The sequence below is a fragment of the Paralichthys olivaceus genome, chromosome 1 (genome assembly GCF_024713975.1).
Source record: "Paralichthys olivaceus isolate ysfri-2021 chromosome 1, ASM2471397v2, whole genome shotgun sequence".
Classification (NCBI taxonomy): Eukaryota; Metazoa; Chordata; class Actinopteri; order Pleuronectiformes; family Paralichthyidae; genus Paralichthys; species Paralichthys olivaceus.
This window is the reverse complement of record NC_091093.1, coordinates 25,785,341-25,805,595: the sequence shown is the minus strand read 5'-3', so window position 1 is coordinate 25,805,595 and position 20,255 is coordinate 25,785,341. Positions and strand designations below refer to the sequence as shown.

Sequence of the window (20,255 nt, the reverse complement as noted above, 5' to 3'; positions counted from 1 at the left end):
ATGGCATTGAAATCCCATGGAGGGTATGTTTCATATTAAGGAGATGTCAGTGATATTCTTAGGCACTAATTGCAACAGGCTTAATTTTAGGGTGACCACTAGGGCTTCAACACATAATAACTTTCATAATCAGTTCATATTTAATCTGATTATTATCTAGCCTCTAAAATGTCACAAAATATGAGAAGACGTGCATTAAATATCCCAAAGCAGTCCAAACCCCAAGTGAATCCAGTTTACAAAGACAGAAAAGAGAAGAAATCCCATAAGAGAAGCTGAAACTAGCATTTTTTTGGGTCATTTTTTCTTGATAGATAACTTTTTAAATTAATATATCGGTTGTAAATAAGGTTTCTGTCAAACAACTCATTGATCGATAAGCTCATCTTTGCTTACCTTCCAAGCTGAAGATGCGCTCTCCAAGAGCATCCACAATGTCCTTCAATGCTGACTCATCTGTCACATTAAAGAAATGTTTGTCATCTGGGTCGCTGGCGATGTACTTGATTTCATTGAGGAAGGCCTCAGGGTTTATTCCTCTACGGTTGTAATAGCCGAGGACCTGTGACAACAACAATGAACTGTGATATTTTGCATGAAGTTCTTTTGTGTCATCCAATAATGAATAAATCACATCTTAACAGCTCGATAACAGGTTAATATTAGCTCTCTCTCAGAAGGTTTTAGAATTGTTTTACTTTTTACACCAAATGCCAGCACTTTCACCATCGACTTTAGAGCTTCAGTTCAGATGTCTTTGCCCAGCTGAGCCACTGGATGGAAACAAGTCTGCCATTAGTTGTAGCAGCAGACGCACAAACCAAAAACCATCTGGTCTGGAGGATATCATTTGCACCTTTAACTGCTCTTCAACTGAGATTATGGATGGAGCTCTTGGAGAGGTCTGAGTGTGTTTGGCTCTGTTCTTAACTCAGTTTTTAAGAGACTCACTTTCACTGAACTCCGTGAGGTCATCACATTAATGTTTACAGTGTTTTTAATACTGCAAAGAACATTTTATTTGACATCAGAAAACCAAGTGAAAACTAATAAAGTGTAAGCCATCTAAGCCAGGTGAATAATAGGTTTAGCAGACTCACAGCGATGGCATAACGTGTGATTCCATCCTTCTCACTGTCCTCGATGGCTTGCTGGAGATCTGGACTGTCATGCGACTCTCCGTCAGTTATCACGATCATCACCTTCTTGGCACCGCGTCGACCTCCTTGTTTGAAAGCTTGTGAGCTGTGTGAACATATTTGATTAGTTCAGTGAAATGAATTACAGGATGGAGGAGCAGTGAAGTAGAGCATTTATACAAAAGCAGAAACTGTACCGTGCTGTGTTGATGCCAAGTGCTGTGTTGGTCTCCTCACCGCCCCGCTGGTTAATGCTGCGTGCTCTTTTCACCACTTCCTCAACTGATTTGTAGTCGCTGAGTTTGAATTCATGAACGACTTTCTCACCATACTGAACGACTCCAACCTGAGCCCAAGAAACAACAACAGTGATTAATTATAATTAATAAGAGTTCAGTCTTTTTGCAGCTGGCAATATTAATGATTAAATACTACCAATCTACATATAGGCACAATTAAATTAAAAACAGAATTAGCTGAAGTAAAGAACACATATAAATCCAGTAGATCCAATATTTGACTGTATCCAACAAGGAGCATTACTAACATACAATATCTTATCTTCTTTTAGTATTACTTCCTGTCTTACACACCTGTATTTGACCTGGTCCAATATAAAACTTCTGAAGGATGTTGATGAGAAAAGCCTGCACTTCATACCAGGGGTAGATGGAGTTTGAGCCATCCAGAACAATAACTATGTCCATATAGGTCTCACATCCTGAAAGACATTTTAAAGATGAGACTTGCAGCTGAGATCATACATGGAGAAAACAGATGCTCATAAATGAGTAAATAATCCTCTGCTGTGAGGAATACAGAAAGGATACTTTAAATCTTACTCTGAAAGGCAGGCGCGATCGTTCTAGAGAACTTGAAGCTTGCATTGACCCTGGAGCATATTCCTGTGCTGTAGTAAGAGCTGCCACACTCGTAGGACCAAAGTGGCCCACAGGCCTGAAACATAAAAGAAAGCATTTACGCAAGCAACTTTACTGACCCCAGCATATTACAAAAAATTATCTTTAAGCTCTCAGAAAACTTCCGGAAGGAGGTCTGCTGCTTGACAACCATGTAATCAAAAGACAATCTTGTGGGATAGTCCTCTTTTCCCAATTTGACCATTGCTATTTCATCAAATGTGTCCATAATTACTTTAAGATTCTGCTGCAACATGCCATTACTTTGTTATATCTCAAGATAAAGTTTTAAACTCGCTCTCACCACAAAGCTGTTGTCTTTGGGGTTGGATGTGAGCGTCATTCCCAGCCTCATCTTGTCTTTGCGCTCTGATACGTTGGTCAGAGATATCCTTCCTTAAGGGAAAATGAATCTCACTGAGATGATCTTAGATACACAGACTCATACACACATCAATACATGCACAGTCCTCCGGAGACCAAACGTAAGTTCCACCATCTGGGACTTGGGTTTGTTATTGCTGTCTGGGCAGGCGAACCAGTGTCTACATCCTCAGATCTAAACGTTTACTTCACAAAACTTCATGTGCCTACCTTAGCAGCACAACACATGTGCAACCCATATGAAGAAGCATGCGGTGGGATGTGTGGCATCACCCACATGTGGAAATATACATAAACCATTTAAAAATAATAGTAAAAGGTGGAATGATAGGTATGGTCCCCACACTCACACCATGATGTTTATTGGAAAAAAAACATGCTGACATCTAAAACACACATGCAAACACATTTTAAGCACATTCATCATTGCCAGTCTTAAGGATTTAGTGTTGTTTATGATACTTTACCTAAGTTGAGCTTGGAGCAACCGTTGCCATTGGTTCTTTTGCTCAGTGAACATTTGTAAACATCCCCTGTCTGGTAAGGGCCATTCATTTCATACGGGGCGCCCACTAATAACCTGCAAAAAAAAATAAAATACAGGGGTAAGAATCACTTCAAACTAATGTCAGTATTAAAGTATGCTTTAATAAAAGGTCACAGTTGTTTATTTATCATCTATAAACAGTTGAATAGTGATGATAGAGCCAGACTGAGAACTACCTTTGTTCCATTTAAGAGCAGTCAGTCTTTGCCTGGTAGCTAATCCTCTGAGGGAATATGACTGTGACTGTTGACATCAGTAACCCAGACAAAACATATGGGCCAACCAGGAATATTTTAAACCTTTATTTTTCCAAGAGAGGATAACAAAGCATGTTTAATCATGTCCAGCAGCACTAGACTTCACTGTCATTCACAGTTCCACACAGTCAACACCCAGTAGCTGACCAGTACAACCACTCATCTGATCCCACCCTATTTCTTAAGCTTTATTCGCAGAATGTGGAATCAAATGTTGCATAGTCATACACTTATCTGTTTTAATGTTGTGGCTGATTGGTCAGGTTGTGTGCTAGTCTCGTATTTGTACAATGATGTTATTTTAAAGATAATTTTGGGCATTAAGCCTTTATTCGATAGGAGAGCTAAATGTGAATGGGTAGAAAGTTGGGAAACATGTAGCAAAGAGCCGATTCAAAACCAAACCTGCAGCTGCTGCAGGAGGACATGGGGTGAAACTTAAACCATACTTTCTTAAGAGCCCCAACCAAAGTATGGTCATCATACTATCATATTAATTATGACATTGACATTAGATCAGAGGTTGCCTCCAAGAACTTCTTATTCAAAATACAGAAAACTGAAAACTGTTGCTGGGCAGAAGCTACAATGATCTTCACATTGGGACCAAAGAGAGAAATCAACATGACTGAACTGAAATCTAATAAGAGGTATTATAGACCACGATGGGATTTAAGTTTCCTCCAATATCACTGTTGAATGCTGGACATTCTTTTCACATGACATAGTGGAGTCAGTCGAGCACTTGATTTAACAGTGGGGTTCCTGTGCAGGGTCAGTGTGGTCTTATAAATGTCACTAAAAGGCCTTAAAGGCCTTAAAGGGTATCGTTTTTCAAATTTATTACAGAGATAAGAAATCTTTGAGTTATTTACGTGAAACACAAAAAGGCGATTAAAGCTGCTGTTTTCATAAATGACAATATCCTTAAGTTCATTCATTTAAATCCAATTTCTGTTTATGTCTTAAGATTAAATTGTTCACCAATTCAATGCTGCACTATCACAAGATGTTAAGTCCAACTGCCTTAGGTGTTAAAGGTCCAGTGTGTAAGATTTAAGAATTATTGACAGAAATTTAATGAAGAATAATCCTCATGATGTTTTCACTAGTTCATTTCATCTAAATTGTATGAATTGTAGTTTTCTTTACCCCAGAAAAGGCCCTTTATATTTAAATACTTTATATTTAAATACTTTATATTTACATTGAGGGGACCCTCTCTACGGACGCCGCCATGTTTTTTACATTAGTCCAGACTGGACAAACTAAACATTGTTTGAGTTTTTATGACAACTGAAGCTACCACAGGTTCTTTTTTATGTTTGGAAGGGGAGGGTGAGGTGAGGGGTGTTCAACTGCAACAAGCAATTTCAACGCTTGATGTCACAAAATTCTACACACTGTCCCTTTAACAGTTATACAGTATCTCAGCAGATAACGTGTTCTTTTTCTCTTTAGTTATATTCAAGTAAGGGATCCCAAGTTGATAAAGTCTGAAAGTTGTTTTTTTATATTTTATTTGATGAAAGTTTATAATCCAAGAATTCAATGGCTTGTGTTTGGCTGTCCTCAAGATATCACATATTTGGCAAAGCTTCAGTAAATACAACAGGTCAACTAGGAATTTAAACATCAGTGGTGTCCAAGTCAAAATCCCAGGGAAGGCAGGCAGCAAAGGAACAACTCCCAGGTCAGTTGTGCCCCAAAGGAAAGACACTCGACACCACTTTATTGAAAAAGCAGATCACAGCCAACCTCCTGCGTGGCCTTCTAGGGTCAGGGACTTACAAATAAAGAGAGACAGATCTTTAAATTGAGGAGTTTTACTTCAGACTTAAGGTCCCTGGAGTTTCTTAACTGCTCCAAAGTCCTAAACAATTACTTTTTTAAATATCTAGCTGGAAAAGTCTGATGATCATTCCTAAAAGGTTAGCATGACACAACAGGATATGCACTATGATTTCAGAGTAAATCCAGGGTGATCCAGGGATTGCAATGTATTAAGTAGGCTCAGATACAAAGACAGTGTCATTCTCATCTAATTTACTATGGCACAACAACATTAGATAAGAGTTGACAGTTGACACTTTGCAGCTAAGGTCGAGAATTAACTTTCAGTCTTTCTAGTTGTGATGAGACCTACCATCTTTATTTGTGAATTTCCTTTAGCTCAGCTGGACATATAATGGAAGGTATTTTCAGGACACGTTCACAGAATCATACCAGCAATGACGAGATTTTACAGCAGCAATTGAGGTCAAGAGGAAATGTTGTTCAAACAATCCATCACGTCACATCAAAGAGCGACTCATATGGAAGTAAGCTTCGGTGTTATTGCTCCTGAAGCCAACTCTTAAAGTCTCACAGACACTGGAAGTCATTTTCACCGCAGTTGCTCCAGCAGAGTACAGAGCAGTTCCATAGCTATTAATATCATGATTATTACTTCAGTTACTGCAATCCGTTGACATGAGGACACTGCGGCAGGAGTTCAGGTCAGGATACCTTGATGAAAAGGGACCATTGTTGCCTTTGACTTGGACTCCTGCCTCGGTACCTCCTGAATTTCACCAGAAGCTGTTTAAAAGATCATGTTCCAGAGCTAATTTGGGTTGAATGCAAGCCTCAATGCATCAGTGGAAGAATTGTAATGACACTGAAAGAAATAACTTGACCCAAAATCAATACATGGACTATTTTTTACCATTTGTTACCAGCATCGAGGATTTTGGGGTTTGAGGAAGCGCCATCCCCAAGCCCAGGCTCTCATTAATGTTGTAATGTTTTTCAAATTTGGAAGGAGATGTATACGCTATAAAACCACATCCTTGTCCCAAACACAAATGTGCTACTCCAATGTTGCGCTTGCTCATCACATTCCATTCGTCTGAATTAACAGGGAATTATTTTGTTACTCATGCTGCCACAAAAATAAAGGCAATTGTATGGTCACATAGTTATTTTCCAAAAATATTAATTAATGTGCCTGTTTCACTTGAAAGTATTGTGTCAGAGGTTTATTAGAAGAGGAAATTACAAGCACTCATTGACCCACAAACATTTTGATTGTTCTCAGCTGGAATATCAAGCTCTCTTTATTTATTTTTAAAGCTATGGCAGTTAGTTGTTCCGTCACAATCATTAAATTGGATTAAAAAAACAGTACTGGTCCCCACAGGATGAATCCTGCTGACTTTATTCCCTCACTTCTCCCCAAATGAATGTACTTAGATAAAACATTCAACTTGCGCTCAGTGTAGATTATCATAACTTTGATGATCCCTTACCTTTCCATCTGTAGTGCCATCATCAGGTCAACATTTTAATTTGTCCAATAGTTTGGTTTCATTCTCACAGTCCTCAGCTTTACATTACGTTTGGTGCCATTTATGCCAAATGTTAGCATGCCAACATCTCAAACTAAGATGGTAACCATCAAACCTAAAGTTAGCGCAACTAAACCTTAATCCCCTTGACATTGCCATTGTGTGTGTTAGCATGTTGAGTTTAGCATTGAGTTCAAGCATCACTGCACCTACATACAGCCTCACAGAGCTGCAGGCTTGATTAGACTATTGATCCCTTTCTTATTCAGTAATTTAGTTTTAAATTTTTCTCAGCCCCATAACAAGCATCTCTTTGTATCTTGAATACTTGTATAGACATTACAATAACATGACTGCTGTTTCTCAACTAAAATAGATAGATCGAGTTCTGTTTTCCTTCCAATCTCAGAAGGCGTAAAAAAACACTTTTCTTTGTAGCTCTGCAAACAGGCGAAATAAAAGGAACACTATTTAACGCCAGTGGTGAAAGATTTCACAGAATCCCAGTAGTTCTTTGTCGCGGGCAACTTATAACTAAGGTAAAGAGCAAAGGTCAGGTCTCCACTGAGAAGACCTGATTGAACTGTAGAAAAATAAACAGTGGAAATAGAAAGTGGGAGTAGTATGCAGGTCCGTGTATCCCATCAAGTTGAAAGGCCCAAGCTATTTGCCAATTGGAAGTGATGTGGCCTCCTCTCAGCTCCCCATAGAGTCTGCTTTGCTCTGGCAGAGTGTTTAGAGCACCTCATCGCTGCGTGGACACGTGAGGAAATGATACATTCTTGACACAGTGACCTTTCCTTAGCTTGACAGCCCCATCAGCCGCCACAGACAGAAACTGTCAACAGACATATCATCATCTAGAAATCAAAGTAACAAAATATTTTTGTTTTACTTACTCAAATTTAGATATGAAAAAAAATGTGCTAAGGGGAAACCAATCTTAAGAATCAGGCAAGTTTTCTTTTACACACTGTTTTAATATTCCAGATATATGAAAGCTCTTGTCCTACTAAAATCAGCAAATACTATTTTCCTTCACTATTTTTCCGAATAGAAATCCTTTTCACTGCGTGCCTGCCTTACATAAAGATCGGGTCATAAAAAGGTTTTTTTCTTTTTTAATACAGAGTCACTTTCCATCTGTGATCCTGTTCCTATCCAAACAGAGCCGAGGGTTTTGAGAAATCAGACAAATCTGGAAAAATTGACAGTGCTGGAGTTAGGCACAGATTCTCACAGGCAATGTTGGTAGAAATTTAAATACTCTTGAAAGCTCAATTGAGGAGAAACCTCTTGGCCTGAAGAAAAAGTGGAGGTTAGAAAGTAAAAACATGAATGGTCAGTGGCAACAAAGACTATTTTCTTCAGTTTATAGTAGAATTAAAAAAGTGTGTTCCAGTTTTCTATTGGGCTTGTGGTGTTTTTCCTACTTTCCTTTGTGTCTCTTGCCTTCCCCCATCTATTTATCTCTGTGTATAAGTGAATTCACATTTCTGAATCGAGTGAACACAATTACTCAGGCCATCAGATAAACACACTAACCCACACAATCAGTGAGAAAGCCCCCCTGAAGTGCTGACACTTAGCAAGCACATGTCTTGCTGCAGAGTTGCTGTCTGTAACTTCAAAGTTGGATTTTTCATTGACTCGAAAAAGAAAAGACCAGATTCTGTCCTCATGTGCAGAAATATTTGCTCTATCAGCACATTAAGTTTGAGGGAAACATGTAAAGTAATGAATTAACGTTACTGTCATCCCAGACACAACTCCACAACAAAGACTCACTGATCTGGTAGTGATGGAAAATAACAAATAAAGTGTGTCTGTGTTCTGTATAATTCATTCTTCTACTTCAATTGATTTTAGAGAGCTGATTTTACTACACACATGTTTTTCAGAAGTAGTGACCATGCAGTTTGAATGCAGAAAGCAGGGCCCTTTAATTAAATGCTATGATTTATAATTTCCTCTACAACTGTCAAATAAATGTTCTCATTCTTTAAATAAGATAACACTTGTGAAAGTAACAATATCCTGAACAACAGTATGATTGACTTAGTCAGAAAATAAAGAAATAAAATCAAATTGATAATGCTGCGTTTTTCCCATGTATCCTCAGATGCTGAGACATTCCTTCTTCCTGCTGTGAACTGTCTGACTATGCACACTCCCACAGACGTACACAAATAAACAGTCTTGCTTGATTATGCGAATGCAGCTGTGTGTCCACATACCCAGACCAAAGCATCCTGCTGCACTGACTTTAGAGACCTTAAATCAGCTGGGTGAGTAAGTTGTCTACTGAGCAGACAGACGAGTAATCACCAAGTGTAAAGCGTGGGAGACTCAGTAGTGTTGGATCCACAAGGTTTGGCTAGGCGGTATATTGTATTGCCCCAAAATAGAAACAGAACTTCTATTGCTTATGAAAAATGTAACTTTACAGAAGACATTTGAACACCTAATAAAGAAGCCAAAACCCTGGTCCCTATAGCTCCATTTGGTGGTTTGCTGTATGCATGGCCTGAGCTCCACTATTCTTCCACTGCAAATCTTTTCACCTCGTTCTCAGGCATTTACCTCAGTTAAGGCAGTGTCTCTAGTGACCTTTATTCCACACATGTCAGCCTCATCAGACCTTTTCAGTTCAAGTAGTGGTGAGCCGACAGTTGCTCGGAATGGTAAAGAATCTGGATTTTAAATGTCCAGTGTCCATGTGTGACCAGTGGCAGAGGAAAACTTCGACTTCTGTGTGTTGGCAGCTTTTGCCAGTTTGAAACTTCATGTATGTCGTTGTCCCTTCTTGTTCACAAAGAAAATGCATTTGCATTCCCTAGCCATTAACCTATACCTCAATGGATAGTAATGGTTATTACCTGTGAGTGGTTCCTATTAAAAAACCAAATCTTTAACAACCGGTCACAAATATTTACATTTTCATACAAATCTTTACAACCTGCATTTACTGTGCCTTTATTGTTTACGTTAAATTCAACTAAATCACCATCATTTATAGTGGATTAGTTTCAGCTGTAGAGTTTTTAAGACAGCAGGATGGTGGTTCTTCGATCGCCTCATTCATTAACTACAGTTCCTGTGTTCATTATAATGACGAAACATCACTGACTCTACCAGTGTGGTTGCTTTAATAGTTTTTCAACATCTTTGGCACAGACTGTTGGTTTTTGCCTTTAACCATCAGAGCCTAAAACCTAAATGTCTCAAAGCTTCTAGACACCCACACAGCTGTTTTTAATGACTCTGGATGATTAGAGCTAGTCTATGGTGGTACTATGGAGGGAATGCATGATGTCACCAAACCCTGAGTGCCAATAAGACTGATTACACGTCAACAAGTCACCCCAACCAAACAGGTGCTATGAAATAAACAGAAGAGCTGACCTATAATCAAACTATAGGTGTGCAGAGGCTTTAACCCTAAAATCACCCTGTGAAGAAATTACACTTTCCAAACATGTGTCACTCTCATGGTTAAAGGCTCAAACTGGGCCTCACAAAGATTTGACGTCCAGAACGCATCAAGATACACACAGAGTTTTTCTAGCTTTTTTAACTTTGAGTTTACTAACACACATTGTGATCTGGGATTTCGAGCAGGATATAGTTATTTCAGTGCCAAGCTAAATATTCCAAAGCATCTTTATATGAATACAATACTCCCTCTCTTCCACATACACACCAGACGTCATATCTTGCTCCAAGGTGATGGATAACTTGCCAATGGAACAGTAAAAATAATCAGCATGGGACACTAAGCACAGAATGTTATTTACCGCATATACGTAGGTGTCCTTATGTTAACCCTACAGCACTTGATGTAAAACCTTTGTTGGATTGTCCTTATTTTTTCTGTTAGCTGTATTCAGCATGTAATGGCATAAAGGGTTATGCACTTCTTTAAATAAAACTTATCCTCTCAACCCAAGCTGTATGTTGTTGAACAGGTGTTCAGGGAACAGAGGAGAGAGATGCACCACCAGGAATATTTTTTCTTACCAGTCACCATGTGGTGGCGTTCATGTTACAAAGTGCAGATTGACATAATTACAGATGACACTTTATTGTGTAGATGTAAATATTGATCTTGACTTCACACAATGATCCAAATCAATCAGTGCTCACGCACTTCATTTGTCTGTCTGAATATGGCTTGTAAGTGTGTGTATGGAGCATAGACTGTAATATAAAGATGGACAACGTGTCTCCACTTTCTCCCACTATCCAAAAATCAGGCCAAAATATCCTAGATACGAATGCAGCCACCTTGCTTCTTTGGAGTCCCTCGACCAATCGTGAGCCAGTCTCAGCTCATGACGTTTCACCAATTATTATAGCATCAAATAATAAATAAATACCAAGCTTATCAGAAAAGTTAGCACTGGAACATACAGCAGTGTGATAACAAGTACCTAAACTGACAGAAACAATCTTTGAGAAAAATGTATTTTAGTTTGGCCCACGTTGTATCCGCTAACATGAAGGAGGCAGAGTATATGACCTATATTGCAGCCAGCCAACAGGTGGTGATATAGATGCTTTGGCTTCACTTTTGGGGATCAGTTATGTCCTCTAACTTTAAATTCAGTTTACGGTATGAATAGGTAAAACTCTGATCAAACAAAGTTGAGTGTTGGAAGGACTCGGGATGTGATAGCGTCGATTTTGCATCGACTCCACCCTTAAATGAAGCCACTCAGAGGATACAATCATTATTTACACAACTACAGGAAGCCATTTGCCAGGAATTTGTAAATAAAAGTTGTTTTAAACATTTAAAGAAACAGCCAAAGCTAAAATATATGCAATGAAGCAGGTCTGCATGTCACATTAAAACATATATAGACAAAACTTATGATTTAAACACATTCACATGCACAGCACAGCACAGCAGCATTGCTGGAACTCTGCATGGTCATAGAACAGTTCTCGCAACCAGACATATTGGGGATGCCAGAAACTAATTTTGGCCACAGCTTTGTGCCAGTTGGCGTAATATTAGTGTGCGTCAGGAGTCCGCTTGTGCTATGAGGTAAGATGATGAATGTGAGGTATCCTGCTCAGGACTACAATTTTTTCTGCAAGCACAAATTATGGGAGGAAACTTTGCACATCACAGGAGAGGCACAATAGATCACTATCTTTCCAGAGATAAAAGGAGACATCCTATTGTCTCGCAGCCAAGTCAGTCTTTCAGCACTACACCTTGTCAGCATGTGTTTTACAGTCATAATGTACTTGCTCACTGACATAAACTCTGGCAGGTTTACAGAAACTCAAAAAAATATACATCACAATAAGACATACAGATGTTTAAGGTCATAAAGTACACATGATAAAAGTTGACACTCCAATTCAAGTACTTGTGGAGTTGGAAGCTGGAATTCTATCAAAACAGCAGTTTTTCCAGTTGCTGGAAAGGTCTATTAGAGGCTGTCACATAATTGGCACTAGGGCAGATGCACAATGAACTCAACTTGAAGCTGTAGGAATAGTTTGCAATCCCAGAAATAAATACTGAATATATTTGATCCATGATGGATGGGGAGATTGCTAATAGTGAGTGATTTTCAAAACTACTCAATTAATTGACTTTAAAGAGCGGAATAATTTCAAATTTGATTACAATTATTAAATTGTATAGAAACCAGACATCTATCAGGAAATAACTGACAGATTTACAGCTGCAATGGAAGTGAATTAAGCCTTGAAAGTTCATGCTGTCTGCACAAAGAAGTATTGAAACAAACTGTGATGCACCATCCGATGCATTGTTGGGACAATGAGCAACCCATTTGGGGGATCTCCTGCAACAAACTTTTCAAACAATGTTACTCTGTGCTTGGCTGCTTTAGGATTAGGATTTAAGATTTCATCACTCATTTTTTCATTTTTACTTCTGCCAAGAAGTTTTTGTTGCCATTTCTCTGTCAGCAGAATTACACAACTACAACAACTTGGTGGAAGAACTGGACATGGGCAAAGGAAGAAGTCAATAAATTCAGGTGCAAATCATTATTAAGCTACAATATTAAGCAAAGCGGCAATGTGTAAATCATAGGAGTCTCTTACCACTTTTCACCTCCAGCACCCACATGTTGCTGCACAGTGTATCCAAACTGGGCATGTTTAGGGCCTTTAATTATCCTGTGTTTCTTTGTGTCAATATTGAAGCAGTCATGGAATCCTTGAAGAAAGAAAAGACAAGTTTCCATCAGCACTGAAAGAAGAGCTTTACATTTTACCGCTAATGCCAGGTTCCGTAGTTCTACAGCATTAGTATAGATTATCTGAGCTTGTTTTATGGATGTTTGTACAAAAAGAAACACAGATTACATTAACACTGATTAAACATAAGCATTTGGCCAGAGTGCAACAAATAGCAGCAAGTCATCATTACTCAACCCTAAACATATCTCAACCGTGTCTCGTGTCTGTTTGTCCCCCTGCGGCAGTTTAAACACTGACTTCCCACAAAGGAAACAAAAATTAATTGTTTCAGCAGAACAGCTGTGCTGTTGTCACATTTGACTGATATTCTTCCATCGGAAATTTGCAGAGCCAGAGTTTTGGTTAAGCAGCATTGTATGAAACTATGAATAATCTGGCATATCTCATCACAACATACACATGCAAGAAGCCTTCAAAACAGATGACAGATGTGTTCTTTACTCTGTAAAGGTGAGGGAGCTGGAGGAGCTGCAGGAAGTTCTTTCCATTTGTAGAAATTACAAAAAAACCTTTATTATATCAACTTGCCTGAAAGTTTGGACCAAGACACACACCAATTTACTGTAGGTTCATGTCTCTATTAAACTTTAGATTGAGTTATCCAGCAAGCTGCTTCTGCGTCTTCCTCTTCTACTGTTTAATGCTGTCTCAATTTCCAACAATTGGTCCAAAAGTCTGAACTATCAAAAAAAACAAACCAAACCATGGCTCAGTTTGATCCAAACCAAGACCACCTCTCTTGGTCAAGCTAATTTCTGGTCTGTTGATCCGGATCATTGTCAAAAGAACATTTCACAAATGTTGTTTTGGTTCTGACTAAACTGAATAGTTCAGAGGTCTGGACCAAACAAGGTATGTGTAAAAGCCGCCAATATCAGAGGCTATTATTTTGCCACTTCAATAATAAGATCAGTAAGGAGACTCAGCAGTGAGTTCTGTGTTGTTGGAATTGAGAGCTGGTGAAGTTTAACTTGACCTGTAGACAAAGGGTACAAAGTGAAAGCTAATATCGGACCTGATCAAAACATCTGTTCTCCTGGTTGTGTATTTAACTTTATATCTTAGCAGCAGTGAATGCCTGCTTTCAATTAAGATCCAGTCAGAGAAGGTATTTGTCAGATTTTGTATGTCACCAAGTCCCCCCATTTTGGCTTACTAATAGTGACAGCATAATTTGGCTTTAAATTTCCATGAAAACATGATGACTGTGAGAGGACATGGAGGTGATAGGATTTACTTTTTGGCAGAGGAGAAGAGGGAAAATATGTAATCGTCTACCACTCTCCTCTTCTCCATCCATCTCTCTCCGTTCATCTGTCTTCTACTTAATCTCCTGCTGATCCTCCGTTTTCACCAGTTTCCAGACTAACAGTAAGTGTGGGTTGATCGTCGTCATTGATGTTTCAGCTACTGTAAGGTCAGTGATCGTGTTGATCTTACCACTAGAGCTCAATGATCCTTTAAATCCCTGAATATAGCAACTCAGATTGGGGAAAGATGTTTGAAGAAAAGAATGTGTGAAGGAAAGTGAAGTATATCTTATGTTCAATGAGACATTGTGGGTTGTCTTGTAAAAGTTGGAGACTATTGAGTAAAAAAGTGTTTTCTCACAGTTTGAGCTGCACAGCTGAACTCAGAGCACAGGGGCCTCTGCTTTTAACCACCACAAGACCCCCCACTGTTGGACATATTCATTCCCTCACGCTTAAAGTCGCTCACAGCTCACTCCCCATCTGTTAGGCTTCGGGGTCATGTCAATCCAAGTGAGCCTTTTTTTCCACTGGAAGGGGAATAACAGTTAAATGCTCACCACAAGGTGAATGAATGCTGGACAAAGTTAGAAAACATCTAATTCAATTTAACTCACAACAAAGCACAGATGAGTTCAAATCAAAGTCCAGGTTGTCTTGATGAGAGGAGTGAAGTTTTGTGCAGGTTATCGCACTTAAAAACTGCCACTGCACCACACGCAACCCAAAATCTGTGAAGTACAACAAAAAAGTTCCTTGGTTGCACCAGTGCGCCTAAAATTTAGCTGGTGTGTCTACGTGTATTTGATCAAGTCTTGTAGCTTCCTCATCTCATCTCCTTAGTGGAGTTTACACTCACACACACACACATACACACACAGGCAGAGGAGAGTCTGTGAACGAGCTGGTAAATGTTGAACAGTGGCATCAAAAACTGTTTGATACAGGGTTTCCATGACGGGCCACAAATGTAAAACGATTAGCGCAGTGTATTCAGGATCAGGGCAGAGGTTGGTTTATGCCATGTCAGTTTATCCTGTGTGGGTGTCCTACCGCCACACTTCTCACTTTACACTTTAACAATAAACACCAGCACTTATCTCAAGTTATTAGGACCCGAACAGAACTTAAGTTTACTTTGTGTTTGTTTGATTCGCTCCAGAGTTTATGAGGCACGTATTTAAACACATTGAAAAAAAGTCCAACATTTTGTGTGCATGCAACACACACAATAAGTGATGCACACAACCAGTACATCAGTGTTTAGGTGACCCGAACGATCCAGATTTATGATCTGACATCATCGATAAATAACTCAATACATGTTTTAGTTCTCTGAGAATCTCTTTCATATCCAAGCAGACTTGGCATTGTACAATTAAATATCCTAAATTGAATTGATATCGAATTATATCAGAAATCTGATCGACGCCTTGTGAATTTGGATTGAAATCGATACCCAGCCCCAGTTATGAAATCACCGATGTGTATGGAAACTGTCAAGAAAAGGTAAAATGTGTTTAATTTAATTCTATATTATGAACATATCCCATGTTACATTTCAGTCACGGTTCGAAGAGCTGCAACTTAGAATCATTCTGTTGCATAGAAGATAAGAAGAATTTGTTTGGGTGTGCAGTTGTTTGTGTTTGATTTGCAGATACATTTTGAGCAGCTGTACGCCCTCAGAAAACAGTCATTTAACAAGAATGCAACATCATCAACATTCCTCAGATAGTGACTATTTAGGAAAGTTAACAGATTGTGTCAACAAACAGTAAACCATATAACTTCTCCTGCTGTTCTTTTGCAAGTATCCATGGACATTGGACTGAAACAGAGAGTTTTCCGGCTGCAGGCACCATCAAAACAATTGTGCCACAATTTTACCACAGGACATTATGTGAGTGAAGTGACCACAGAGTGAATTCATTCATCGTTGACTGTCAAGTGTCCAGGAGTATATCACACCTTGATTGCCACAACCACAGACCATTTGTTCTGTTTCATGAAAACCTCCATTAAACTAAAAAGCCATCTCTGCCATGCAGAGATTTCATGTAAATATTGACACATGCTCCACTTTGCTCATTTCCTGTAGTATGAATGGATCACATGTTCAGCTGGTCTTTCATCTTGCCACCAAACTTCCTCCAAAAGTTTCTGTTTGTCTAGAAACATTAAAGCGTTGGCTGAAAATAGATGGTTGGGAACAGATAGGTGTACAACAAATAAATAAGAAACCAGTAGGTGACTATTTTACAAATGGAGGGCAGTGAGCTGTATCTTTCTGGCATCCATTGCTTTTCAACTGGAGCTTGTAAATATTCCGGTTCAGAAGCTGATTTAATGCTAGGATGACTTCTAAGCGCGGAAAATAAATTTCCCAAGATGCGATCACAGAAAAGCTGAAGCCTGACCAAGAAATGAGCGAAAGCTAAGACGGGCACAGGGGAAAGTGTCAGGGTGAAAAGCATGAGAATGGAGGTGATCCAGTTTCCATTTCTACTAATGTAGCAGAGCAATTTAATATTCCCAGTAATATCAGCAGCTTCTGAGGCAATGTTGGATTCCTACTGAGTTTCCTGTGTACCGGCTTCCATGCCCAGATAAATAAACCTCAGGCCGGTGGCTGCCGGTGTGACCCACATTAGGCCCGCTGCTGCCTTTGGATCAACATCAAGCTGCAGGAGCTCCACCACAGACACACTGACATAGAGCAGCCGTGGGGGTGCATTGTGCAAACTGCTGGCTTGGAGACGTCCTCATCTCAGAAATGCATAATGAAGTAATTTTATAAGAGTGAGACGGTTTGGATTTATGAAAAACACACTTCTTTACTGCTTTTTAGTCTGTTCATTTTCAGTTCTGGTATGTGATTCTGTAGACGTTGCAGTATGATGGCATCTGGTTGATGTTACACGGCCAGTGGCGCAACTTTTTAACAAATATGATAACAGAGTCCCCACGTGAAGTAAACCTCGATGGCAACACAATGTACTGTCCATTGATCTATTCTGACTTTCCATTTTAGCGGTTTTCTCTGGAAAGATCCTTCACAGTGGGCAATATACTTTCAAAAATTTTGGCACATTATATCAGTGTTACCCCACGCCAGTGCAAATACTCAGAGAAGCACAGGGTATCTAAAACCAGATGTTCCCAATACACAAAAGCCAACTGGGCACTGCTTAACAATCAACAAAAGCACCTCCAGGGAATGAAACCACATCTCTGTGGCAGCTTAATGGAGGATGTAAACCACCAGCTATCACAAACAACTACATGACAGTGTCAAGACCTTTGCAGAGTTAGTGAGTGGTGAGTTTGTTATTTCATGATGTGGATTTTTTTAAAGGGGGAGGATTCATTTCTTTTGACCAATGAAATATTAACTGCGATACTGAAACTTTTAACAGCCAACAAATATAAATGCTGTCAAACCAAATTTCTCTTGATTAATGAGCAAATATTTTCCCAACATTCTCACATTATTTCAAAAAATACTTTTTTTTTTAATAATGAGACATTTTAACTATAACTACAACTTGGATACCTATTGCTACCATATTAAATGTCAGTAAATGCTGACAATTGACTGTATATAAAGATGGATGCTTCCCAAAAGTGAAGCCTCCTGGTGGCTGGCTGCAGCGTAGGTCATAAATCCCACCTGCTCTATGTTATTCGATGGGACAGGAAGCAAACTAAAAGTCAAAGTACATGTCAAATAAATTTTGCTCAAAGATGGTTCCTGTAATTTTAGTTCTTGTCCCACTGATGTTTGTTCAAGTGTTATTTTTCCAGTACGTTTGCTTTCAATTACTTATTTGAGGTAAAACAAATGGAGTGAAACATCAAGATTGACAGCTGATTCTAAATTGGTCGAGCATGTGTAATGAATGGACCTTGATACTGTTCCCTACTTATGTGGAAAAGAAAGACACCTGACACAGCACAAACATCTGCAATCATTAAAAAAGGAATAAGAAATTCAGATTCAGACTCTCATCAAACTAAAATCCTCATTTTAAAGTGTAATTTATCAAGATTTCAACTTTGGTTTCTTGTTAAAATGATTACCCATGAAACCAAAACCCAGATGTCTCTGTTAAACTAACTGGGCATTTAACTAGGAATGCAAAACACTACCTGATATTCCTAACCATGCTGTTCTTGTGCCAAAACCCAACCAAACCTTCACCATATACATACATTCACAACATGACCAGCACAACGCAAGTAAGCAAAACAGATCTATAGGCAGAGTAATATTGGAATCTTTTAATGATCACTTTAATTAATGCTAATGTTGCTACATATTAGCCATAACAAAAGCAGAAGATGATATTATGACAGGAAAGAGTGTCTGCCGTTTTGTTTTGGAGTTTATCTGTCCCCTAGTGGGGAAAAATGGCAAATGCAGCTAGAAGTATAAAGATAAATATTATGCACAGTGAGCAACAATATGGCAGACAGAAATACTATGGTTCTCTTCATTAAGCTTTGTGCTATGGTATCAACTAACTCAGTGGTGAAACAGATAGGAATGGGTTTGGAAAACAATAAATGCTATAAGTGGAGGATGAAACCAAAACTCTTTCCACCGGGAAGCGGCCATGATGTAAGTGTGACAAGGCATTTGAACCTTACTCATTGGAAAATAATGTATTGGGCCCTTTATAAATTATCACAACACTTTATAAAGTATTATTGTCTAATCAATCTTGTCACTTTCTGGCATACTATAACATTTTCCCTAATGAACCACAGGTTTTGTATTTCAGGGGGACTCCAATAATGGCCACTTCATGTGAGAGTTAGGGTTAGGGTTATTTTATCAGCCCTGTATTGAGTACCTATGTTTAGTGTCGCTGAGAAGGATGAAATTATAAGTTCAGATAGGTAAAATCCTTTTAATCTACTAATGAAACTGAAAGTGCTTATGAGGAAATGTCTGATTAATGGATGAAAAAAGGATAGTGTAATATTGAATATATACGAATATTAGGTTAAACTTACATGTCGAAAGGTATTATCTGAGGAGATGCTCTCCAGCTGTTTCCACCTCATATAGATGAGCTATAGGACATGGTTATACTCACACTTATCAGGAAATGGGATCATTGGTCCAGAAGTCCCAGGATTTCACTCAAACAACAGACTTAAATACAACCTCCCTCTTGTGTGCCTGCCAAAACATCTCCCACCACAGCCAGAATCAAATCTTCTCTCCGCAGACTCCAGCTACAAGGTCAGTGTCTCCCTCACTGTGGCATCAGTCCAAAAGTGAGTTCCAACAAATTCCAAAACCAAACCAAATATTTACATTACAGATTTCCTCTCCCCCATGCCTTTTATTTACCAAACCAAATTCAAGATTAATGAACTACTACATCTAAAAACAATTGCAGCCTTATTACCCCTCAAATCCTTCAGTATTACCTCGGGATGATGCAGCTTAACAGAACAGGAGTGAATAATGCTTTAGAGAAAATTTGGAAAACAAAATGTTCATATGCAGCCATAATGACAATATCCATATTATGGAAAGGTTGTCTCACTGTAGTGCATTTGAACAATGTGGTTACAGTTAACAGCTTCACAGCTCAAAACCAAACCATATAGAGAATTGAATGCGGCACGACACCAGCTACTGAACTTTTTACTGTATATTCAATGTGGGAAATGCATCAGGTTTGATTGGTTTTATTCACACATGCAGTGAACACTTGATGTAGAATTTTGTCTCTTTCGCACTTTCTTTCCTGCAGACAAAATGTGTTGCTGCTATAGTGATTTCACTGGTAATTGAACACAGTTCTGGCTCAGCACCAATTACTCTCCAGTCACTGGAAACTTGTGGGTGAACAGATAGTTAGTAGTATCAACTTTCATAGAAAGTTTCAGAGAACATGTGAGGGACAGCACCTCCGTAGAGCTGAGGGTGACAACACATCCTTCAACTTTCAAATAAAAAGTTATTCAGTGTCACTTCTTTTTAAAACTTTTTCCCTCTAGCTATTTATGTCAATCCTTTAAAAGCAACAGAGTCAACGTTTCCTGTATCTGCTGGAACCGGTCAAAGTATAATTAACAGTTATTATGACTTTATGATACTTTCCAAAGAAAGAAAGAAGGTCAGATTCATAAGTCAGCACAACACAATCAAAGTAA

At 38.8% G+C, this 20,255-nt stretch overlaps 1 protein-coding gene across 2 annotated transcripts in view; it reads right to left on the bottom strand.

The window, feature by feature from the left end:
• Positions 1-20,255, bottom strand: part of itga11a (integrin, alpha 11a) — a 59,006-nt gene that overhangs the window by 21,539 nt on the left and 17,212 nt on the right. For both annotated transcript variants that reach the window (XM_069525877.1, XM_020099419.2), the window contains 8 exons: positions 12,670-12,784; positions 2,911-3,023; positions 2,364-2,455; positions 1,982-2,096; positions 1,733-1,860; positions 1,337-1,485; positions 1,101-1,245; positions 397-562 (listed from right to left, as the gene is read on the bottom strand). In XM_069525877.1, the coding sequence (XP_069381978.1) occupies positions 397-562; positions 1,101-1,245; positions 1,337-1,485; positions 1,733-1,860; positions 1,982-2,096; positions 2,364-2,455; positions 2,911-3,023; positions 12,670-12,784 (1,023 nt within the window). The remainder of the gene's footprint in view (positions 1-396; positions 563-1,100; positions 1,246-1,336; positions 1,486-1,732; positions 1,861-1,981; positions 2,097-2,363; positions 2,456-2,910; positions 3,024-12,669; positions 12,785-20,255) is intronic.